This window comes from Triturus cristatus, chromosome 11, assembly GCF_964204655.1.
Source record: "Triturus cristatus chromosome 11, aTriCri1.1, whole genome shotgun sequence".
Taxonomy (NCBI): domain Eukaryota; kingdom Metazoa; phylum Chordata; class Amphibia; order Caudata; family Salamandridae; genus Triturus; species Triturus cristatus.
In genome coordinates this window covers 363,751,490-363,777,070 of record NC_140594.1, presented here as the reverse complement: position 1 = coordinate 363,777,070, position 25,581 = coordinate 363,751,490, and the positions used below count along the sequence as shown (strand labels likewise).

The following is a 25,581-nucleotide window of genomic DNA, read 5'->3' as shown; positions in this document are numbered from 1 at the left end:
GTAGGTCAGATAAAATTATGGAGAGGGAACCGAAGGCTCCTTAGAAGTTGGTCAGTTTCCCTTGCACTTTCTTGGCCCATGGTTCTCTGGGAGGGTAACCCATTCATAGGTAGACAGGGAGTTAAGTGGTGACAACCTCCCATGTGACCTTGTTTTGAGATTTTCCTTCCTGGAGATTCCCATCCTACCATCCTCCTCATATCATTGACTGGACCATCTTGAGAGGAATAAGCAAAAGAGCAGAACTGAGCTACTAGAATACACAACTCCTGTCTGTCAATTCAGTATAATGATGAGGAAGAGGCTTTCATTCAGTGTGCAATATTTCTCTACCGGTATCAGGGGCCTCCACACCGGAGGTGACCAAGAAACTATCTGTTCTCCATGGTTGCTGTATACACCACCAACTCCACTTGCCAGGACTTACTAGGCTTTGCTTGGAATGAGAGAGCTATAAAACTGCTCAGGAGAGAAATTGGAGGAGTCCTTCCAAAAAAAAGTCTTTATTGAAAAGAAGAGGACATGAGGGAGCCATGGCAGGTCGAGAGGAAGATGCTCATTGCTGCATCAGGGAAGGACATGAGTCACTCTGAGTGTGAGGCCAAAGGATCCCGAAGTGAACTTATGGGGGGAGTGTAAACATGTACCTCCGTGGAAAGAGGGTACAGAGGAACGTGGGACCTACAAGTTATGTTGTAGAGCTTAAGCACCAAGAAACAACACAGCACTCAAGAACCGAAATCTGCAGTTCTCACCAAGAAGAACCTAGAGTATCAGAAGAGAACCACACTGACCTAGAGACTTGCATCTAGCAATAGGTACTCACCAGGACCACTAGGAGTGGGTGCCTAGCTTGTTTGGGTGACGTGTTTTGTGTCCGAGTCCAAGGAAGAATCCATGCAACAGGATCCATCAAGCACTGGAACTTCACTGCAGCCTCAACTAGTGGTGGTGATGCCCTTGCTTACCTCACGCTGGCATTGACTAAACACACAAAACAGCATAGCTGTGACAGAGTCACTGCTCTTCTAACTTTGTGGGCTATGCAGGGCACACCTCATCAAGCCGCAAGGCTCCACAAATGATCGCAAGTGAGGCCTGCACCAGCAAAAAATAAAATAAAATAGGAACAAATAAGGTGCAAACCTGGGAGATCCAAGTAAGGGAAAGGAAAGGACTGCTACCGATGTGGAGGGAATCTCGGGAACCCGCTTTCGAGCGAGTATTGCCAGTGGAGGCTCTTGGCCAACATACTCTGTAAGAGGGGTCCCAAGTGACAGTGACTGGTTAAGGAGTATTGCACATGAATATCTGTCGTGACTAACAGCACGTGTTTGAATAAAGGCTTCTTTATTCACCAACTACATCAGGAGATGCTGCCAACCAGTGCCTCGCCTAGCGCTAGTCCACCACCAGTCCCAACAACTGTACAATTCAAACACGTAACATTCTAATCTATGACTATCTACATTAGAATACTACATTACATTCTCCCTTAAACAAAAACATACATACAACTTTGTTACAATAAAACTCACCTAAATGAAAACACCATTTGATAAATTCAAAACAGAATCCATTGCAACACTAAGAAGAAATAAGTAATAAAGCAACATACACTCTTCCTAACTTCCATGGAATACTAGTAGCAACATACACTGATCTTAACTTCCTTAGAAGCTCCTTTATCAGTATGCTTCTACGTGCAGGTACCAAACTGTTGCCCTGATTCATATCATCTTGGAGATCAACCACTTTACTCCTATCTTTTACATTGCCTTAAACATTGTGAGAAGCACAGTTCACATAGCTTTCAGCATTCCATCAATCCTTACCATTGACTCTCAAGTCATCCCCACATACCTTGTCAATAATCACAGGTTCCCCAAACTTCTCTTCACCCATTTTCACAAATAGTCCTTCCTTCATACAAATGTCACCCATTTTGAACACATGTGGCTGCACATTCTTCCTTTTCTCAAATTACATTTACTGTGTACGTTGGGCATTGACAACATTGTTCCTAACAGTTCCATCGATAGCTTACAGAATAGTGACTAATTTCCCCACCTTGTTATTTAGTCAGGTTACACCTTGGTAGCAGGTTTACTACCTCTCAAAAATTCAAAAACAGAAACTTTAGTAGACAAATGTGGGCTGGTGCGATAAAACCACAAGATGGCGTGCACCGCGTTGCTCACTACACAGCTGTTAGAATTGCCCATTGAACCAAAATGGTTTGTTCAACAAGCCCATTAGTTTGTAGGTATTGGACTCGGCCCTTTTTGCAGAGTCATCCCTAAACATTTTGCCTTTCTCCTAGCCTTTTATCTGACATGGTGTTCGTGGTTCTAGGACTCTGGGCACTTTAGCACTGCTGTCCAGTGTAAAGTGTGTGTACTGTCTGTGATAAATAAGGTAAGATTGGTCTACACCTGTTTGGCCTATTTAATTTACCTGTCAGACCCTTGTAAAGTGGTATCTCATATACCCAGGGCTGGTGCAGTAAATGCTACCAGGGTCAAGACTGATTTGCATATGGCCAGGTCTAAACTGGGGTGGCATGGTGAGCAAAAGAATGATGGATTTAACCCAGATCTCTTGACTGGGGGTGAATGTTTAGATGTGTTCTGCATTCCGTCCATCAATTGTGTGTCTTTTGCTTTCGCGCCCTAAGTGCTCCAGGTATGCCCAGACGTGGGTCCTGGGCTGACTGTGCCTCTGGGATCAAGCTATCCCGGCTGAAGAGGGGTGAAACCCCGAAACCGGTCCTAGGATGCTTGTTTCCGGTCCAGGGAGGACCTGGCTTGGCAGTTCGGGCTAGACTGTTCCCGTGAGGCACAGGGTCAAGACTGATTTGCATATGGCCATGGGGCATAATGAGAAAAAGAATGATGGATTTAACCCAGATCTCTTGACTGGGGGTGAATGTTTAGATTTGTTCTGCATTTAGTCCATCAATTGTGTGTCTTTTGCTTTCTCGCCACTGACACTGACAGCGCTGATTGAGCCACCCACCAAAGTAGCCTTTCAAACCTATCTCAGGCCTCTGCCATTGCAGCGTCTGTGCGTGCAGTGTTACTGCCACTGTGACGTGGCACCTAAAGTGTGTGCCATGTCTGTGGCCCCCCTTCTACTGCATGTCAGTCACCCCTAAGGTAGGCCCTAGCTAGCCCTATGGGGAGGGTGCATTGTAGGTAAAAGGTAGGACATGTACCTTAAGTGTGTGACATGTCTTGGTAGTGACAAGCAGCCATTTTGGTTTCTCATTACTGTGAGGCTGCCCTCCAATAGGAATGCATTGGGGATTCCCTGATAAGTGTTTCAGTGGTAATTCCTGATATGAAAGGAGCAGCTTGGTCAAGCTTAGTATATTTGGAATAGTGATAATAAATGCTACGCAATGGTGTGCGGTGATTTATTATAACTATTTTAGAAATGCCACTTTTAGAAGTTGACATTTCTGTGTGCTATGTGTCTGCCTGCCTGATGTGGATTGCATGTCTGGCTTTTGAGTAACAGGGGCTGGTGAGGTGTGTGTGGCTCCAGGAGGGGCAGGGTGGTGAGCTTGGTGGGGGGGTGTGTCGAGGCACATTGTCAGTGCCTTCCCCCCGTGGTTACTCCCAGGGCACAGAGGTGCCCATGCCCCTGTTTTTCCTCACAGCTGCGCCGCCGCTGCGGGCAGCTGCAACGTGGGAGCTATTTGGGTTGCCAGAGTCCCGGTGGGTCTCACGAGGCACTAGTAGTGCCAGTGGCAGTTCTTCTTTCTGCATATGTGAGGATTCCAGCTGCCCTGCGGGAGCGCAGTCAGCTGCCACATTTGGGGGTCATTTCTTTGGGATAAGACAGGGGTGAGTTGCACCCACGCCCCGGCGCAATTGCGCACTTTGCTTGCTGCACTGGCAGCCAGAGGGCTAATTGGATAGCCCTGGAGTAAGCCCTGACATTTGGGACAGAGGGCATTTGAGCCCCTAGAGAAGGCCAGTTGGCCAGGGGGTAAGTTGTAGGTTGGTAGGGCGCAAGGCCCTAAAGTGATTTATGTGACAAATGTGTTTATGCACCAGGATTACTGCATAATGTGTCTATGTTTGTGATACCTATGCCTAATGTGATTTATTGCATACCGTGTTTGTGCTGCTGATTATGCCTGATCTGATGGGATTTATGCATCATGTGTTTATGTTGCTAAGGTGATATCATACTGCGCACAGTATTTTACCAGTAGTAACTGGTTGTGTTTTCTGAGGTCATTTTTATACCAGTAGTCACCTGTTGTGCTTTATTTACTACTTGTTAATAGTGCTTTCTAAAGGTTCTGACAGTGGCCCGATTGGCCCTGTCATGTGTATATAATCCCCTGCAAATATTGGCAAGTGCCAGTTGGCACAGTGTATATTGTGTGATTAGTATTCTAGTGTGTTTTGGATAATACAAAGGCTATTTTTATATAACCTTGTGTGGAGTTTCTTTTGTGGTGTGCCTAGTGTGTTACTGCTGTATGTGTGTTGCGCAAACGCTTTACACATTGCCTCTGGGATAAGCCTGACTGCTCGTGCCAAGCTACCAAGGGGGTGAGCAGGGGTTATCTTCAGCGTGTAACTCCCTTGCCCTGACTAGAGTGGTGGTTTCTGCCTGGCTTAGGTGCAAGCCCTAGCCAACCAGAAACCCCATTTTTAACAGCAGGTTATAATGTGAGCTTCTCAATTGTTTGACGTCACTGGACCCAAGACATTTTTAACTTTATCACTCTCAAACTCAATCCCACTGTCCAAAACCAAAAACTGTTGGAAACCTTCCCATAAAAAAACAATATTAATAAAATCGACTACAGATTTAGCATTAGGTTCAGAAACAAATATTACCTATGGACACTTTGAATAAAAGTCAACAAACACCCACGCAAAGCTTAAGAGCATTCAAGATATTTTTGAACCACTCAAAACTGTTTTCACACACGTTACTCCATACAAATGGTGTATTTTTCTTAAGTGAAACCAACAATGGTGTAATGAGTAGAGTAATCAGAGATGAAACCAGCACAAAACTCACATGGAGCAAAAAAGAATTTAAGACCAGTCTTATCAGTATATGGAGAAGCATTTACAATGGCCTCAACTAAACCTGACCTAGGTTCAATACAGTCACCCAACACAATATGTTAAAAATTTCCCACCCTTGTTTTACTCAATTTGCATTTCTCTTTTTTAACACAACTCCCTTTTCTAGCATAATGGACAGAACTCTATCTAAAATCGTACGTTTCTCTTTAGAAGACGCAAAAATCAAGAAATCATTCTGGCAAACTGGCACCCCTTCAACATGCTTGAAAAGTTTTTACTTTACCCTCTGAAAAAGAGAGGCAGCAGAAGCCAACCAAAATGCATCCTACAGTAAGTACTCACTGGAGAAATAAATGCAGTGAAAAATCTTGAATCTGGTTCTAACAATACTTGATGATAAGCTGAAGATAAATCCAATTCAGATAACTATTTTGAGTTCTTGATTAACGCCAACAACTTTGAAATTTCGGAAAGAGGATGTGAATCAACCCCAATTTCCCTATTAAAGCTTCTAAGATCAGCATATATGAGTGGAGACAATCATAATGACTTTTCAACTGGCTCAATGATCCTCTTGTTACTTATTTATTTATAAAGTTTTATATAGCGCGAACGTGACCCACGAGGGTATCAGAGCGCTTTACAGTATAAGAACAAAAATGGTTGAGGTAGTATACATACATTCAAAAGTGTCAATTCGTACAAAAGGAATAGCAGATATATGATTAACAGAGGACCATGATACTGTAGGACGTAGTACAATATACAGTTAAAGAACATTAGATGAGTGTGCTAGCAAACATACATATTATAATCACGATCGGATCCCAATGGATATGAAGTGTATAGATAAAACCAAGAGAGACCCTCCACTAGCAAAGCTTTACACTACATACGGTAATTGAACAGTAAGGGTAGTGATATTCGTCATACATAATTAGGACTCAACCATTCCACTTGAGGTCGGCAAAAGTATTCCGATCATAATGATGACTCGGTGACATCATAGAAATCAGACTTATGGTATGAATTTGTTCATTAGTAGTATCTTTACTTCTTTTTTGAAGGCGGTAAGGTAAGTGATTCCACGAACTACTGGAGGTAGGGAGTTTCAGATCCTTGGTGCAATTCCTGAGAAAGCTCTATAGCCAGTTCTCTTCTTATGGAAGGATTGGGGTTTCAGAAGGAGAGTGCTCGCACTTCGAAGTCGTCTGCAGCCTCGAGACCTTTCCAACTTTAGAGCCAGATAACTAGGTGTATTGTTGTGAATTGCTTTGTGTGTCATGCAGGCCACTTTAAGGTGTATTCTTGCCTCGTAGGGCAGCCAATTCAAGGCTTTCAAGGTTGGAGAGATGTGACATTTTCTCTTGGTTCCAGATACCCGTCTAGCCGCATAATTCAATGCTGCTCTTAGCGGAGCCAGCTTGTATTTAGGAAGACCACAGAGGGTGGTGCTCCCGTAGTCTAAACTGGGTAGCACTAGGGTTTGTACTGCCATTTTTAGATCAGCCTGAGGGAGGAAGGGTTTGAGTTCCTTAATATACTCAGCTTGTAATTAGCTTCCTTGGAGGCACTAGAGATGTGCGACTGCATATTCAGATGTTTGTCTATAGTGATTCTTAGTGATTTTGCTGAGTCAATGATGAGGGGGACGCAGTCAAAGGAGGTTAGGTGTTTTAACCATAAGTCTAGCTTTGGTGTGTGGCTCGGTGGCGAGATGAGGATGAATTCCGTTTGTTTGGTATTCAGCATGAGGTGGTTGTTAGTGAGCCAGCTTTGCGTGTTCAGTAGAATAGTGTTGAGGGCAATGAAATCTTCTGGAGAGGTGATTTTCAGATACAGTTGGGTGTCATCAGCGCATAAATGATACAGGATGTTCCAGGGGCGTAGCTAGAGCTTGTGGCGCCCGGGGCTAACCCTCAGATTGCCGCCCCTGGGGGGGGGGGGGGGAGTTGCTGGGGAAAAAGGACGGCAAGCACTTGAAAGAGGACCGAGAGACACGTAGTATCGCCGCTAATAGTTACCTCGATCATGCAAGTTACATGCACATACATGACACGGTCCAAGGCTACACAGTTGAATACACTGGTGACTGGCAGTGACTGGCAGTACAAAAGAGAACACACAGACTGCATGATCTATCTGGGGACTCAGAAAAACCGCATGTGACATCCATCAGAGAGCTGCGTGAACAATTACCTGGTAATCCCCTTCACACAATGCAAACATGCACATACATGACACTGTTCAGGGATCCACCATCTACAGCTGACATTAAATGACCATTCATCATGGTCCCCCCATTAAAGCAGTGCACTTTGTGATCTGCATGGTACATGTTCTTTGCAGCAGGCATATTAACCCTCTGTGCTACCTTTCCAGGAGTCAACCCTTCCACTAGACAAAACTCGGATCTCTCTCTAGGAAGAACATTAATCACCGAAGTTATCATGACATTTTTATTGTTTCTGAAAATTGCTGGAGGCCAGGAAGGTGGCAGCAAGTTTTTTTTAAACCATAATATACTTGCAAACACTACGCACCCACCCGAAATAGGTACCCAGTGAGGTCACACCGTTCGCACCGCCCTAACCTGCTCAAGGTTCATGTGACCTCAGTGACAGAGTCACAGTGACTGGATCACTGTTGCTCTAGGGTGTGCTGCTTCGTAGGCCTGCCCGCAAGACTGGAGATGAACTTCAGTATGGATTGTGGTGGACAGGCCTTCAAGGTTAACTCACAATTGACACCACTAGGGTACACCTGCTGTGCTAAGACATCAAGCCTGCTAAGGTCTAGTGGGGCCTTGGAAGGTCTAGCATGGGAATATGCTCCCTCAGTAGAGTGGTCTGGTGGACTGGTCATGAAGGCTGAACTCAGTTCCCCAGTTCCAAATTCGACAGCTCTGGCCATAGTGCCACATTCTCTCCCCCACTGAACACCATACTGCCCCACTGAGAGAAACTCGCACTGCCTTCAGCTACAACCTAATTGTGCCCGCTATAAACACTTGGATGTGGCTCAATTCAAATTATGCACTTGATAAGAGTAATACGCTGCCTACAAAAAAAAGTAAAATCAAAAACACTCATAGGGAATGCAAGATTAAGTAAAGCATGTGAAATGTAAGCAGACACAACATGGTTACCTTAACGATCTCTCACTCACTATTCAGAAATCAGTGAGTGGTTTTACCTGAAAAGTTAAGGACATGACTTCAGGGCCCTGAAGAGAACCGTTTCAATGTCCATTGCTTATATCCTTAATAAACGTAAGCAGTATGGTTTAAAAGACCACATCCATTAACAGAGCCAAGGTACACATTTTGTTTTCCAATCCATCCATCAACCAGGTATTGCAGTACCTCCTGGAATGGTGCACTTCCCCCACCTGGGGACAACAATGCTGTTCAAAGAAAGACGAGAAAACAAAAGTAGCGCTTCACTGCAAAGTCTGTAAAGTGAGGTTGATGAGTTTGGATGTGAATAAAACCAATCTGGCCACTTTGCAATCACTCTGTCTTGCTTTATTTAGTTATGTATTTATTTTTCATATTTAAAACCTTCTATTTCTGTCCATCCCGCTGCACTTCTTTTTTGGATCCATTTCGCAGGGAAGCAACTAAATGAAAGAAGGAAAGAGGTTGTGAACCGTTTGTTCAAGTTATGGTTTTCAGTAAGTGAGGAGCAAGACAGAAAGAGAGGGAATAATAGGAAGATGGGGTGTGGGGGGACAGCTGCCAGCACAAAAAAGAAGAGGACATTGCCCGAGTCCTATTCCTTCTCTGCCCGTCCCCGAACGACCACGAAAGCAAGCCGAGCCTTATCTGAATGCCTTTGTCCGCCCCCAAAATGGTGCCGCCTGGACCGGACTGCACCCCCCCCCCCCCCCCCCCCCCCCCCAGCTACGCCACTGAAGCCAATGGGCAAAATGCCCTCTTACAATTTCATTTAAAAATCTCCCACTCCCCTCTTTGAAAACGTTGGCATGTATGCTGTGTTTAATTAGAGCCGATGGTGGTCGGTATGGGCCACGTTTTAAGAACTAGCACTTATTTTTCAGACATTGTGCGAGAGGTAGGGAGGGTAAAACACACACACACTGTAAGCAAAAAGGAAGAGAAAGATGGGAAACCTGTAATTGATGTTTTGACTGATCATAAACTAACTCAAAGGTTTATTATGCCTGCTGCAAAGAACTTATGTCATGCAGATCACAAAGTGCATATAATGTAAATAGGTCAGTGAGTTACTGCTATTAAAAGAGACATCCTTTCGTTACTTGAAGTTTATAAGTTAAAATCCTAAAATAGAGCAGTGAATTATTAATTGTCATCGAAGAACTGCATGCACACTGCAAAGTATAGGTTAGAGCATAGGTTAATGTTGCAAAAAGGATTCATTTGGATTGAATCAATTCTTATTATTAAAGAGAACCCCTAACTTTGGTGTTCCGTTTTCAGTTTGCACTTCCCCAGACCAAGCACTTTTTAACTATATGTCACTCATACACCTTGTAGACCTCTGGCTTATGTAACATTTCCTATATGCTGATTAACACACGTATGATTGATTGTCCCTATGCAATGTGTGTGATGCAAAGTGCTCAGACACCCTACACATGCATGAGTGGCACTATATAACTAATTAAATGCGTCTGAAAAAGATTGGTTATCGAGACTTGAGGGGCTCTGTTAAAAGGTGGTGGGGAGGAAATCCTTAGTGGAGGTGGAAATCACCTTCACCATGGATGGGGGAGACACCAACAAACATTGTCACATATGGTGCCACAAGCACTAAACCGGCCCTGGACACAGATCACACCTTCCCACATGGGTTTGAGCAATGTGAGATCATATCGGCCTCAGCAGTGAAATCGGTGCCCTCTGATTCAGTTCATGTAATCCTCACACACTCAAGGCAGGCGGTTACCCCGAGCCAGGATTAGATTAGGATAACAAATCGGCCAGGGCCCCACCAAAAAAGTGGCCCACATTTACGTATTGCCTTTTCGCAAAACAGTGCTTCAGCTAAGTGTTGTCAAAAGAAAGAGGGCGGGTGGGGGGCATGTTTTATTAACTTTACTTGGATAAAAAAAAATGCATAGTTTAGTTCACACTGCTGAGCGCCATACATCATTGCAAGTGAGACCACACTTCTGCTCAGGCCCCCTGCCCACCTCAATCAGCATACGTTAATGGGCCGGCCCAGCAGGAGAAAGGGAGGACTATCACCGCCCATCTGCCTCTTACCTCACTCGTGACTCGCTCCAGGGTCTCTATGGCAGGCAGGGGCGAGGTTGGTTCGAACTTCTTTAGCCGCCAGACCTGTCTCCAGAGCCATCAAATTACCCAGGTATCAGCACTGACTGCCCCAGGCCAGAATGAGCGCGAGAGCGCGTAGCGTGAAGCGCGTGATGCATCACTGCTACGTCGTTCTCATTGCGAGGGCAGGGCTGAAAAAAAAATTCATGTATTTTTTTAATGTTTCCGACGGCGGTCATTAGTAGCGAGGAGGCTGGTCAGTGCTAAGTGCGCTCAGCGCACACTTTCAAACTGGGCCGCGCCCGCGCCCGCGCGCGCGGCACTGGTGCCCGGTTGCGGCCGCGGCAGCCGTTATAATTTATTTGGGGACACAGTGTACCCAAATAAATTATAAAGCCGCCGCGGCCGCAACGGGCGACCAGTGCCGCGCGGCCACCCCCAAAATTGTATTTTTAAGAAACAAGGTCCCATTCAATTTAAAGATAGGTATAATCTCACAATTTTCCAATCAAAAATTGGATTATATGTTTTATTCAAAAAATGATTCAGATATAATACAGTTGCTACGAACCAAAATACATGTGGTGAAATAAGTGAGCAGCCCGTGAGTTGTAAAAGGAAATCAGCCGATTTCCTAGCCGCAGGCAAGTGACTTAAAATGTGACTTTTTGTGTTTGTGAAAATAAAGGTTATTGAAAGTCACAATTGAACAACATCTCGTACTCAAATAAAATTTACAATGTATTATTAGGAGATTAGAGATGTGAGTCGACGACGTTTCGATCCCCAAAGTATTGGTGGGATCTCTTCAGGACTAACCGATTGATGAAATGCCTGGGAAAGTATGCTGTGCAATGTGCCGCTGGAGAGCGAGAATTACAGCAGGTGAAAGAGCTAAAAGGATCTCCTGTGCCACAAGGGAATATCTGGATTTAGCGGAATAGGACTATAGGAACCGTCAAGATTGAGGATGGTGGAGTGTTAAGTCTAAGTGCACTTATTCCGTTTGGCGGGACAGCGGAAATCCAGTCTTAGGTAGTTGAGCAGTGGAATTCCTGGGAATTAGGCCAGGAACTGGATAGGTCCTGGTACGCGAAAAGCGGCAGAAAATTCGCCGCGATTAAAGAATCCTTCGTGCTGGAAAACGGAGAGCCAAGACTGTTCACGCCAATGGTGGGTAATCTGAATGGTCAGCTGGTTCTCCGTAGCGAGACTGGGCTCGAGTAGAAGTTCCCGGGTCTGCAGCCAAAATTGTGCCGCCTGGGGCGGACCGCCCCCCTCGCCCCCCCCTAGCTACGCCAGTGGGATGTTCGCAGATCTCAATGCGTTCGCCAAAGGCTCCATTAGGAGGTTGAAAAGGATGGATGATAGGGCAGATCCCTAAGGAACACCAAGGGTGACCAAAGAGGATTGCGCGAGTGAATTCCTCATCTTGAATCTTTGAGTTCTGTTATTCAAGAAGGAGGAGAACCATTGCAGCACTGTGCCCGAGAGGCCCATCCTTCATTGCAGTAGGGACAGAAGTTTGTCATGCTTGACCGTATCGAAGGCGGAGGACAGATCAAGAAGAATCAGTAGGCATGATTAATTGCAGTCAAGTATTTTAAGGATGCCATCCTTAAACTGGTACTGAACTGGTACTTAACACCCACAGTTCTTTCTCTAGATTCTACCTGACACATGATATAACTTGTGCTTAACGGGGACCGCCCCTCTTTAAGTTTAACCAAATGTTGAAAACCTTTTTAGTTCCAAGAGTGAATGGAAAAATTAAAGGATAATTCTGAATCATCTCATTAACTGTACTGTCCAATACAAAAGAAGCTTGATCCTTGATCCCAGGCTTCATAACCATGTGGAACAAACCCTGATGAAACCAACCTAAAATGCAGAGTCCTTTAACTGCCACATAAATCTTCCTGAAAATTTTCCTTCCACTAAAAAACAAAATGTCTTCGGAAAAACCTGAAAACTCAATTCTCCTCTCCTCTTAGGAAACAGGAGCATGATCAGGTGGTTCCGACTCTCTACCTGGTTACGTCTCATCAAATAACTCCTGTGCAATCATAGTAATTCTGGCTCCTGAATCAACCAGCAAACAAACAATCTTACAGGTTTGTCTCCAACTAGGACCTCAATATAATCATCAACACACTTGCAAGGGTCACAAGTCATAATACCGCCCACTTTGACAACAAGCATCATGTCCTGAATAGCTACCTGAACCTTAAGCAAACTACTGTCATTCTCTTCCACGTTGATTAACCTTTCCTTTGTTTCTTTTGCCCTCCGGAGGGTTTAAGAGCTCATTCCACTAGAGCAAAGTCTTCCACCTCTGCTTTGTCTAGGGGGGTTCCTGTGGAGGATATTTGTAGGGTGGCAACTTGGGCCTCCCTTCACACCTTTGCAAAACATTATTGCTTAGACACTGAGGTGAGGAGGGACGGGCATTTTGCTCGTTCTGTTCTTCAGGATTTTCTGGTGTAGAAGGGTGGACACCCTCCTCCGGGAGTGGGGACTGCTGTGGAATCTATTCACAAGGTGAGGAATCCACTGGCAGATGTATCCATCAGAAGAACAAGTTACTTACCTTCGGTAACGCTTTTTCTGGTGGATACAGTATCTGCCTGTGGATTCCTCACTGACCCACCCGCCTCCCCGTTGTCCATCCTTCTATACCAGTGATTCTATGACTGTAATTCTATTGATGGTTTCAAATGTGTTTATGACTGTCAAGGGCATTATGTTATTTCTAGTGCTTTGATGTTTCTTCTCCATTCGTTCAGCATGCACAGTCAAGAATGGGGGTTTTGAACTAAGAGCTTGAAGCTCACTTACCCTCCTTGCCGAGGTGATTGCAATGAGGAAATCCGTTTTAAAAGACAACAGTCTCAAGGGACACTTATGTAAGGGCTCGAAGGGAGAACCCATAAGATAAGTCAGTACAAGGTTTAAGTCCCATTGAGGTACAATAAAAGGAGTAGGAGGAAATTTATTTGTGAGGCCCTTGAGAAACCTAAGTACAATAGGTGATTTAAACAAGGACGGCTGATCCGGCAGGCATAGGAAAGCCGACAAAGCCGATAAATATCCTTTAACTGTAGCCACAGCAAAGCCTTGCTGAGCAAGAGAAAGGGCAAACTGCAAAATGTTAGACAAACGAGCCTTCAAGGGATCAATTGACCTCTCTCCACACCAGAGAACGAATTTAGACCATCTATAGGAGTATATGGATTTGGTGGAGTGTCGCCTGGCCGATAAAATAACATCCACCACATCCGGCGGGAGAGAGAAAGAATTCAGGTTGCGCCGTTCAATCTCCAGGCATGAAGGTGTAAGCTCTGGAGGTGGGGGTGTAGAACCTGCCCCTCCGACTGCGAGAGGAGGTCTGCCCTCAGAGGGAGACGGAGCGGAGGGCACGAGGAGAGGTGGAGAAGATCTGTGTACCACACCCTTCTTGGCCAATCCGGGGCGATCAATATAACTTGGGCCCAGTCTTGGCGAATCTTCCTCAGAACCCGAGGAATCAAGGGTATGGGAGGAAACGCGTAAAGGAGTCGTGAGCCCCAACTCAACTGAAACGCGTCCCCTAACGCTCCCTGCATCGGATACTGGAGACTGCAGAATGACGGGCAGTGAGCATTCTCGTGAGTGGCGAACAGGTCCACCCGAGGAGTTCCCCACATCCGGAAGACGCGACGAACCACCTCCGGATGAAGCCTCCACTCGTGGTCAGCGGAGAACTGCCGACTGAGACTGTCCGCACGCACGTTCAGAACTCCGGCCAGATGATTTGCCATCAGACAAATCTGATGGTCCTGAGCCCAGGACCATAGACGCAGGGCCTCTCTGCAGAGACAAAGAGACCCCACTCATCCCTGTTTGTTTATATACCACATCGCGGTAGTGTTGTCCGTCAGGACTTGAACAGACTGACCGCGAAGGGAAGGGAGGAAGGCTTTGAGCGCCAAACGTATCGCCCGTAATTCCAGAAGGTTGATGTGCAGCAACCTTTCTTCCGGAGACCAAAGGCCCTTGATCTCCAGATCCCCCAGATGAGCACCCCACCCTAGAGTGGATGCATCCGTAATCACTGTGGTCACCGATGGAGGTAGATGAAAGGGCTTTCCTTGAGACAGATTGCCCTCCACGCTCCACCAAGACAGATCCACTGCAGCTTCTCTGGAGATCCTCACAGACTCCCTGAGATCTCCCTTGTGCTGATACCACTGCTTGCGGAGGCACCACTGGAGCGCCCTCATGTGCCAGCGTGCATGGTTGACCAACAGAATGCAGGAGGCGAACAGACCGAGCAGGCGAAGGACCTTCAGAACTGGAACGACCGCTCCGTTGGATGGCAATTGAAGGTCCAACAACTCAGCAGCCTTTCTAATTACCGCATGATAGGGTGCTGCGTCTTTAGAGGGTTCGTCTGATGGTGGAGTGATCTCCCACTCTGGAGACAAATCTAGTCCACTTGCCTCCTTCAACTCGTCGAACACCTCATCGGATTCGACTAATTCCCCCTCTTCAGCCTCTTCCATCAGAAAGCGTCTCTCCTCTAGCACTCTCTGCGCTTCCCTTCTCGAACGGATCCGTACCTGCGGCGTCGGCGGCGCCGTGTTCGAATCCGACGGCGCCGGCAGCGGCGTCGAACGCGGATCAGCTGGAGCAGCCGGCGTTGAACGAAGTCGAGTTGGCGCCGGTGAAGAGGGAAGCGGCGTCGATGTTCTCGGCGCCGGCAGCTGCCAAGACGGCGTCGCTGGGAAGAATGGCATAAACGGTGCTTGAGGGTAAACCTGCGGCACTCCCAAATTGAAAGCCATCGGACCCATCGGACCCATAGGTGCACCAGAGGTATACATGGCCCGTGAAAACACCCCATACATTGCATTGAGATAATGCGAGGGGTCCTGACCTGGAGTAGGGAAAGCCGGATACTGGTCAGGTAACACCGGACTCGGGCCTGCCGGCGCCGACGGTGGAACTAGCGGCGTCACAGACTCACCCGGAGCCTGACGATCCTCATCCTGGCCCGGGGTCGGAGACGGAGCCCGAGCACTTGCTGGAGCCGGAGATGGAACCTGCGTCGGAGATGACACCGGCACCGGAGATTCAGCCGGAGCCGGCAAAGTCACCGGAGAAGAAGGCGCCGGAGGCGAAGTCGGGACTGGAGAAGGAGACACTGACTCCCTACGATGTCGAGAAGGCGATCTCGTCTTCGAAGTCGTACCTTTATCGGAATGGTGATGTGAAGAGTGCCTCCTCTTTTTCTTATGCTTCTTGCTCTTTGAAGCATGACCCGAAGTCGATTTGGAAGCCGACCCCGACCTAGACCTGGATCCAGACCTTCTTCTTCCTCTTTTCTCCTTTTTCTTCATCCGGGCGATAAAGAGCTTTGCTTCTCTTTCTTTAAGAGCCTTCGAGCTCATCTTTCTGCAACTCGAACAACCTTCTACATCGTGGTCCGAGGACAAACACCAAACACAATCGTCGTGCGGGTCGGTGATAGACATGTGTTTGCCACATTCACGGCAAGGCTTAAAACCAGACTTCCTTGTCGACATTTTTCAAAAAAGACAGAGAAAACCAGAAAAACAAACAAAGTAACCAGAACAGCTACTAGTAACGATTCCCGAAATCCGTTGGTGTCGTCGGCGCGGAAAAAGGGAACTGACGTCATCACGCCGATGAGGTCTTCTTATGGAGCCGGTGACGTCAGTGGAGTCGCGAGCGGAGCCGTTTCTCTGTGACGTCGTCTTCGACCACATCGGCGTGGACTGCTACAAAAGTTTCCGAATGTTGCTGGCGCAGGGGATATTCACAAGGTGAGGAATCCACTGGCAGATGTATCCATCAGAAATGTAGCATCACATTTACCAACAGACAGAGAATGGGTGAAGTCCTTTGATACATCTGTCCCCCTTTCTAGTGAGTCAGTATTGATTGTAAGTGAATTGCCAAACAGCCCAGGTTTCAAACATTCAATGCAAGATGTAGTGACAGGTATGTGTGAAACAAATGTTGTCACTAAGCATCTGAGATAGTGGTGAAAACATGACACCAGGCGTTTGGTAAACATGGAACACAGTGTCACTTGGAATGCTGCTGAAAAAAGTTCCTACCAAGTTCAATTAAGATTGGAGTGATATTGTTTGTATTTGCAGTAATTCAGCTACGTATACGAACAAGTTGTATGATGGCCTGTCAAAATCGATACCTGAGCTGAAGTGCTTCCCTGAAAGAGATCCTTTTCACTTGCTAGAGTGTATGCTGAAAGCATCTTAACAATCTTAATGAAGAATGCTATTGACCTAGTAGTCCATTCCGGTGCAGTAAAAATGTATTTGGTTCTCATATACCCTGTGCACACACTACCTATACATATGCACTATCAGTGCAGGAAGCAAGCAATAATTAAAATTAAATTAAAATTCCATAAACACCGGAAAAACACATTTTCTGTTGTTTTTAATGGCGCAAAAATGTGTAACCACTGATAACCACTGTTTATTAAGGTATTGAAAAAACTGAAAAAACCCCACCAGAATTTACCAAAAAATAGAAACTGAAAACAGGAAAGTCTATTTATAACCTTCCTTAGACCCTTTAATCTCCTTAACACTCTTGTTGTCTTTAGAACATACAATATTAACAGCATCATTCCATGTGTCATACAATTCTTTAACAGAATTCTGAGCAGATTCAATAATCTTAGCAGTTCTGATAGTTTCATTTTTTTGCTGTATTTATTTGTTCACACACTGACAAATAAATTGATCATGCACCGAATGGTCTATAAAAGTTTCAAACTGATGCTATGCTATGTCTAAGTGCTGAGATGTAAGAATCAACATTTTCTCCAATAAGTTACTTTCTTTTAAAGAATTTCTGACTCAACATAACTATACTCAGCTTCACATCAAATCACAGCTCTAGTTTCTTTAAAACTTTCCTTGTATTCATCTAAATTCTCACAGGACAATGTCAGGGAAATGCTCAAATACAAATTACCTTCAAAACAGAAAGAATTCTAGGAGAAGAAACTTTCAACTCCGGTCTAAATCTTGTAGCACCAATAGCCCCCAAATAAGTCTGGAATGCACCAAATTAATTATTCCAAGATATGGGTGGTTGCCCTAGTGTTTCCAAAAATGGAGGAGGAGAAATGACCGACTGCATATTCTCAAAACATCTCTTTACAAATCAGCCAAAATGATACACCCTAACCATGCACTGTGTTTATATCTATAGCTTATCTGCACAGATCTCGTGCCACCAGTTGATATGCCAAACCAATTGTAATGAGAAACCCTTGAATTAGTGTGCGTTTCACTATAGACCAGAAAACTGTGATCTGTAGTTAGACAGTACGCAGAGCACAAGAGCTAACCAGATGAAAATGCGTCACGAAAGTGTGCACATCACTGACAACAGAGAATAAGTTGTGCACTTATCGAATATAAGAACCATGAACAGGATAAAACAGAAATAAAGTACCTCAGTCATAAATTGTGCACATCACTAATGATGTAAATACAGCTGTGTACTATGCATACATCTGTGTGGTATTAACGAACAGTGTGTACATCACTGAAGAAATTATCACAAATTGTAGTTGCCCTATACCGGAACCTGGTGTTAGCAATCACATATACAAAAATCCAAATCAAATATGGCTGGCGTCATCGTCGGAGCAGCACACTAAGTGCCTATGAGTCGAAGACACAATGACACGTATGCATTCCTGCATTGTCATCTGTGCATGCTCCCATTTAGCAAAGGCACCAGCTCAAAATGTTATAATGTGGCACGAAAACGCTCACCCAAATACATTTCTATACAGTGGCTTTTTTTCCTTCCTGACTACATCTTGGAGCAAAACAAACTTGCTGATCTATGGGAGAAATCTCCGCAAATGATCAAGGACATGCCAACTGATGAGGCCCCGCCAAGCTGCAAAAGCGTGCGCGGATTTTGTTGTCAACAGCGCCACAATTATTGCCAACAAATCGATGTAAGGATTAACGACATGTGTTTAAATAAAGGCATCTTTATTCACCAACTACATCAATAGAAGCTGCCAAAGAGTGCATTACTCAAGGCCAGTTGAATGTTTTGGAGTAAAGTGCTTATTCTTTACCAAAGAAAAAGCACTGATTGGACAGTGAATTATTGACTTGTGACAGTTAACTTGAGGGCTGCATCTCTAACCTCACATCACTTCCATGAGTAAGCCTTTGACTGCTCAACATGACTACGCTCAGGGTCAAGTGCTAAAGGGGTGTACTTAGTTCTCAGTTTAGGGTTCAATGCTACTGTGTGTCTCCCACCCTAGGACACACAGTGGTAAATGGTTTTGAATGAAGATATTAGCCTAGAAACCTCTGACTGCCCTGGAACTCCTGAAAACGTTCCCAGAGAAAGCATCTTCTGCTGAATAAAGGGGGATACCCAGAAGGAGTCTCAGACTGCTGTCTTTCTTGGGAAACCAAGAAGTTAAGAAAGTAGAATCTTGGACCCCTTTCTTCCAGAGGCACCACCTTGAAGGTCTCTTTGTTCAGCAGCATACCAAATTCTGCATCCTAATTCTTGGCATGTGTAAGAGAGCACACCCTGGTGGAAGGAGGGTGTTTCAAAGGGAGGGAAAGGAAGATTACTGAGTAGTCTTTGAGTTTTAGCTCTATATCCCAGCAATCCATTGTCATCATCTACCAATTGGTGGGAAAACAATTAGAGACCCTACCCCACTGGAAGGTGGAGGCAGTGAAGAGGTTTTGAGGCAGCAGGTCAGCAGGAGATCCGCCATAGATCCACCTCAGGTGATAAGGAGCTGTATAGCTGCTGGGATGTTTGGCTGAGGGGGCTGCCTCTTCTGGGATTGGATGGCCCTATTATAGCCAAAGAACTTTCAATATTGCTGATTGCTTGACTCACTGGGGAGGCTCTGTCAAGAGAATGAGTCCTAGCTATGCAATTCCTGAAGAGCTCCATGGAGGAGTTGACTTTTGTTCTAAAAAGCTATTCGTCATTAAGAGCATGTGCATAATTGTGGCTTGGACATCTCATGAGAAGCCAGTGGAAGGCATCCAGGTGCGGTGGCGCAATGTGACAACTGTGCCCATGGACCGACCAACAGTGTCTGCATAATCCAGCCCATCCTAAAAAGATGTGTTTGGATGCATCCACTTCATCATGGACCAGATCCGTAAACAGCTTTTTCACATGGTCTAGAGAACTGATCACTGTAAATTCCACCAACTCCTATAAAGTGACCAGTTGCATAAGTAATGTGAAGGTCAAGGCTACCAGATGCCAAGACTTGGATGCCCATTGTGTCACTTTTTTTGATTCTCTATTGGGAGTGATTATGGATAAGCTATCAGATTTTGGTTGTCCAAGCCAACCATACTTTCTGCGATGGGTGAAAAGACAGAAAGCGGGGGTCACCTGGACAGGTGGGCCTTAAAAGGACTTTTTCAACTCAGCCATAATGGGATCCAACACAGTCTGGATGAATTCAAGCAAGGGCTCTACCACTTAGGAAGAGGCTGGTAAAATCTGTCAAAATGTTAGACTTTGCTGCTGCAAAGGGCTAGGTTAATTTCAAATCTTTGGCTGTTTTTTCCACCATGGTTAGAAATTAGGAAATTTCCTCTGAAGCAGGGCCAGAAGAGCAAGGGTAAGGGATATCTCCCTTTGGAGAAGTTCCTAGGCCACTCACATTTTGCAAATCCCACAAGTTAGAATCAGTTTTATGAAGGGGAAGGAAGTTATCACTGGTCATTGTCCATATGAGGAATTGAAAGGGCAGAGTCGAACAATTCCTTGACCCCAACGAGTCTCTAAACTCTGGGAAAGTGCTTTGCCAGGAACATCATTGAAGTTTGACTTAACTTCGTCTTTCAACACACAAATAATTTACCGTGACAATGACGGCTATGAGGGCGTTGTCTTGGTCGGTGTTGAGGGTATCATCATAATTGGCTTTCTGGGGGTGGTCGTAGTCTGCTTCGAGACATCATTATAGTCAGCTTTGAGGGCACTATCCTATCATTATAGTCAGCTTTGAGGGCACTATCCTAGTCTGCTTCAAGGGCCAAGTGCCAGTCTGCTTCAAGGGCAAAGTCCTAGTCTGCTTCAAGGGCAAAGTGCTAGTCTTCCTCAAGGGCAAAGTCGTAGTCTGCTTTGAAGGCAAAGTCCTAGCATGCTTCAAAGGCAAAGTCATAGCATGCTTCAAAGGCAAAGTCATAGTTTGCTTCGAGGGCAAAGTCCTTGTCTGCTTCGTGGGCAAAGTCCTTGTCTGCTTCGTGGGCAAAGTTCGAGTCTGCTTCAAGAACTGAAGGAGGTTGAGACCGAAGAGTGGACACTACCTTGATGGGCTTTAAATTCATCAAAGGCACCGGTGTTACGGACTGTGGAGGCGCAGTGTCTGGCGGCATCGTGGTTAGGGTTGCCAGATTTGACAATCCTGCAGGAATATACCCCATCCCTTAGAACACACCTCAAAGAGTACAGGAGCAATTCTGAACAGATCCAGCATAGCCAACCGAAAGCTCGACATGCACAGGGTCAACCGAAGGACTAAGAAACTCCATACTCATCGTCATTTATTCTAGATCTTATCCAATGATTAGAAACACTCTGCCATCAGAGAAATGTTTGAGACTCTGAACAGTCTTGGGAGTCAGACCATAACAGGTTTGTTGAGTCATAACAGCACTTCTCTTTCCTAAGGTGCCTTTGCGGGAGAATCTCTGGAGAGTGCTCCCTGAGAGGTAACTTTCCTGGGGGTGTGCGAGAGTCCCTATGTTTCTTCCTGGCAGGTGACTTAGATAGGAGTAGGGTAGAGTGCTTCAGCATATCTCTGCATGCCTTGGCCAAAAATAAATTGGCCTCCAGCTTCCTGATAGCCTTTGAGTTCATAGAAACACAGAATTCACAAGCTGCGGCTTAGTGTTTCATGTTGTGAGGGCCCAGTAATGAAATCATCTGGCAGCACTTGCAACAAGGTTTATACTCTGAAACATTCAGAGAAGACATTTGACCTAGTCACTGTGGAAATGCTGTGGAATTGTGTCAGTGAGACATCGAGGGCTCCCAACCACATCGGTGAGGGATGGAAAAACAGCAACAATCATGACAGTTGATGCCTAATATTCTCTAGTGGCATCATGTCTGGAGGCGGAGTCAATCTTGAAGCTCTATCGCATCACCCAGCAGCACTGAGGAGAAATTGCTGGGAAAAGTTTCTGGGACTAATCTAAAGCCTGGAAGGTTAATTTATAAGGTGAGGAATCTTTAAGAAAATCCACTAGAAGCCACATGAAGAATCCAAACAGTCCCCAGCTCTAGCACAATCTCCCCCAAGAAAACAAGTTTGAAAAATCTTTGGTTAATATCAATATAAAAATCTAGTAAAGAGTGATCGCTTTCACCAATAAATTAAATGTACCTCCAAAACCTTCATGAGAGTCTCAGTTTCCTTCTTGAAGGAGACAGCTTGGTCATTCAGGGCTTGGGTCTTTATCTGTTCCATGCTCTCTGCAAACTGAAGAAAAACAAGTTAACACGACCAGCATTCAATCTCAACCCTCCTTTTGGTCTAACAATTACCACTAAACTATTCTCATTAGAAATGCCCTGTGATTATTTATCCTGACATCATACTTCTCGGATTCTCGACAACAAAGTACACAGTCTCCCTCAATCATCCTTATTTTAGCTATGATTCTTTCCATAATAAGAATTATTATCCTTGAATTTCCCCATATTTCCTTAATTTATCTCCTTCTCTGCCTCATTCTTCCCATTTGTGACTTCGATTTCTCCCTCAACAGTACACTCATTCTCACATTAGTCATTAATTCTCCCCATATGCCTTCACTGCTCACATTTATTCCCTGCTAATGACATTGCTCTCCCTATCACTAACATGTTTCTGCTAGCCACTGTCATACCAAATCACACCTATTCTGACACTAATTGCCCATATTTTCGAAGTGGTTATTTGCCTAAATTACCCCAGTTCTCCACCTACTCACTCCCATTCTCCACGTATTTTCCCTTTCCTCCTATTAGTTAACCACATTCTTTTCCTAATCACAATTACTATTCCTCATGCCCCTAAAATCTTCACCCAATCAGCGTATTCTTTGCATAAGTGACCTTAATCTCGTCCAAAAGCTTTCACTCAATCCCAAACGTTATTGTTCTCTGGTAACCATCCTTTTTCTTCTACCATTTGGCCACTATTTTCCGGAAATCACCTGCACCTCTTCTTTACTTGTCCTCACGCTGCATTACATTTCATGGGCACTTCACAAAATCAATTTCTAGATGGATTTTTTCTGTATCCTACTATGTTACAGTAACACAAACAAATCATTGTCTGGTAGGCTCAGGACCTACTCAGTGTGTAGAGCTGCTAGTGTGTCACTACTAGGAACACTTCAATGACAGACATAAGTAAGGCATTCACATGGAGATCTGTAAATACTTTCACATGGCATTATTGCCTTGACATGGATCCCAGAGCAGACACTGAAGATGGTCAAGCTTCTCTATAGATTATTTTTCGTTTAATACTATAGTGAATGCTTTTCCTTTGCCTATTTTCTCTGCCTATGTTAAAGATGGGCTTGCTATTCTATTCGGTGCTTATGACGCATAATGAAGATCCCCTGGAGGAGAAGCAATAGTTACTAACCCAGTGGGTTAGTTCACCTACCCACAGTGGTAGCCACATCCTCGATCCCATTGGTTCCAATTTTCCCATTGTAATCGAGGACCCGCTCCCGGTCTCTTGGTCGGACCACATTCTATCCTGTTTGTCTTGGGTTGTAGAAGGTAGTGCCACGGATCCCCAGCCCAGACATAACGCTGCCACTGCTAAAATTGATCCAGTGGCTTTTGGCCTCATTGTGGCAGAATCAAGACCCGCCCTCCCCTTCGATTTGAGAGGGGCGCAGGCCTGTTTCGCTGACTGGATCATGCAGGCTGTGGACAGTCTTTCACCACCCTCGTGTCACATCCGACACAGGGAATCCCCCTCCAAACCCTGGTTCTCAGCTGATTTGAAAATACTTAAGCAGCATTGTAAAAATCTGGAATGCTGCTGGCGTAAGGACTACTGTCCGGTGGCTAAGAAGACTCTTAGAGAAGCCCAGAAAAGATATTACACAGCTATTAGTGAGGCCAAACGCCTCTATTATGCCGAGCGGAAAGAGTCAGCTTGCAATAATTCAAGGGAAATCTTTTCTATCGTTCAGAGCTTTATAGCCCCTAAGGCAGAGACCACTAAACTCCCCACATCAGCTGCCTGGTGCGAAAAGCTTTCAAATTTCTTTATCAACAAGATCCGCGCCATCCAGGCAACGTTCACAAGTCAGAGCTTGCCTAGGCTGGATGCTGTGCCCTCTGTTGAGGTGCTGGCTCCTGCACCTATGCTGGAGGCCTTCTCTTCCATCGACCTGTCAGAGTCCCTTAAAATCTTGAAGTCCATGAAATCTGGGTCGCCATCGAACCCGTGTGCGGCTAGGCTTTTGGCCTCCGTTGCAGAGTCTATCAACCCTGAGGTTAATACACTCATTAATCTTTCCTTTCAAGAGGCGAATGTCCCGGCGGAGTGGAAACAGGCGAAGATCCTCCTGTTACTAAAAAAACCATCGCTGGATCCTGGGGACCCAGGGAATTATCGCCCTATCTCTCTGCTCCCCTGTGTGGCGACAATCTGTGAGAAGGCAGTCAACAAACAGCTCACTGATTTCGTGGAAGGCTCTAGCCTACTCCATCCGGTGCAATCTGGGTTTAGAGCTGCCTACAGCACGGAGTCCGCTTTAGTTGAAGTCTCTGAAGCTATTCGAGACTGCTTGGACTCTGGTGGAAGTGCTGCCCTTATAATGCTGGACCTGTCGGCAGCATTTGATACCGTTTCCCATTCGCTGCTTCTGGCCCGGCTGGCAGATAGGTATCTCAGGGTTAGCTTGGGGGTGGTGGAAATCCTTCCTGGAGGGATGTTCACAACAGGTCTGGCTCCCGCCATTCTTCTCCCCGCCTCAATCTGTGACCACGGGAGTGACGCGGGGGTCTTCTTTGAGTCCCCTGCTCTTTAATATATACGTCACCCCTTTGGTCCAGTTGGTGGAAGAGTGGGGTGCCAAGATCGTTGCTTACGCTGACGATACCCGACTTCTGTTTACTTGGGGTAAATCGGAGTTCTCTACAGTGAATGCAAAAGAGTGTCTGATAGCTGTTTTCCAGTGGCTCTGTGCTGCTCAGCTCAAATGTAATGAGGATAAGTCGGAAATCCTTCTTTATGGAAGGTTTTCCCTCCTGTTTAGAGAATCTCTCTGGCCACCTGACTATGCCCTGCCATCTTCCTCTGGCCTACCAGTAAAAAATCTGGGTGTTTGGTTCGACGAGCAGCTGTCCTTCTCAACCCAAATAAAAAAAAATGTCTGTTTTGGGAGATTAAAGGCCCTTAAGAAATTCCTTCCGCTGCTTCCTAGGAAAGCGAAGGAAACAGTGACCCGGGCACTGATCATATCCCGCATTGACTACGCCAACGCATCGTATATCGGCCTCCCAGATTATACTCTCAATAAACTGCAGGTGGTCCAGAATGCAGCAGCTAGGCTTGTGTTCAACATTCCTATTAGAAAGAGCGTTAAGCTACATCTGCGTATGCTGCACTGGCTGTCTGTGAAGAAACGTGTAAAGTTCAAGGCCCTGGTCATCGCGCACCGTCCTCTGGATGCTGGGGGGCCTAAATATCTTAGCAAGCGCTTTGCATTCTACACGCCTGCTAGACACCTGAAGTCGGAATCTCAGCTTCTTGCACAGATACCCCATGCGCACCTACAAAGAATGGGGGTAGGTCCCTTGCCGTTAGGGCAGCCACGGCTTAGAATTCTCTTCCCTTTTCTCTGCATAGCATCCAGGATCTAGGGCAGTTTAAGAAACAGCTTAAATGTTTCCTGTTCTAATCGCTGCCCTTCCAGCACCTCAAGGCTCGCACCGGGACACACCCAGGAGTATCTGTGCGCAGTATAAACTTCAATAACATGACATAACTTAACTTACCTGCAAACCTAGTCCTCCTAGTCATAAATAACCCCCCACCTCTCCACCACCCTCCCAGGGGGTAGGAGAAAGGGAATTATCCATAGTTCTAGTGTGATCCTTTCTCTCCATAAAAAATAACTGACTTAACTGCCACCTATAGGGAATGATGACATATTTGGGGTGGGCTATTCC

General features: G+C 45.6%; 1 protein-coding gene across 1 annotated transcript in view; it reads right to left on the bottom strand.

Annotated features, from left to right (window-relative positions):
- Positions 1 to 25,581, bottom strand: part of LOC146784184 (uncharacterized) — a 739,190-nt gene that overhangs the window by 273,753 nt on the left and 439,856 nt on the right. The window contains exon 19 of the mRNA XM_085632912.1: positions 21,779 to 21,874. Within this exon, the coding sequence (XP_085489038.1) occupies positions 21,779 to 21,874 (96 nt within the window). The remainder of the gene's footprint in view (positions 1 to 21,778; positions 21,875 to 25,581) is intronic.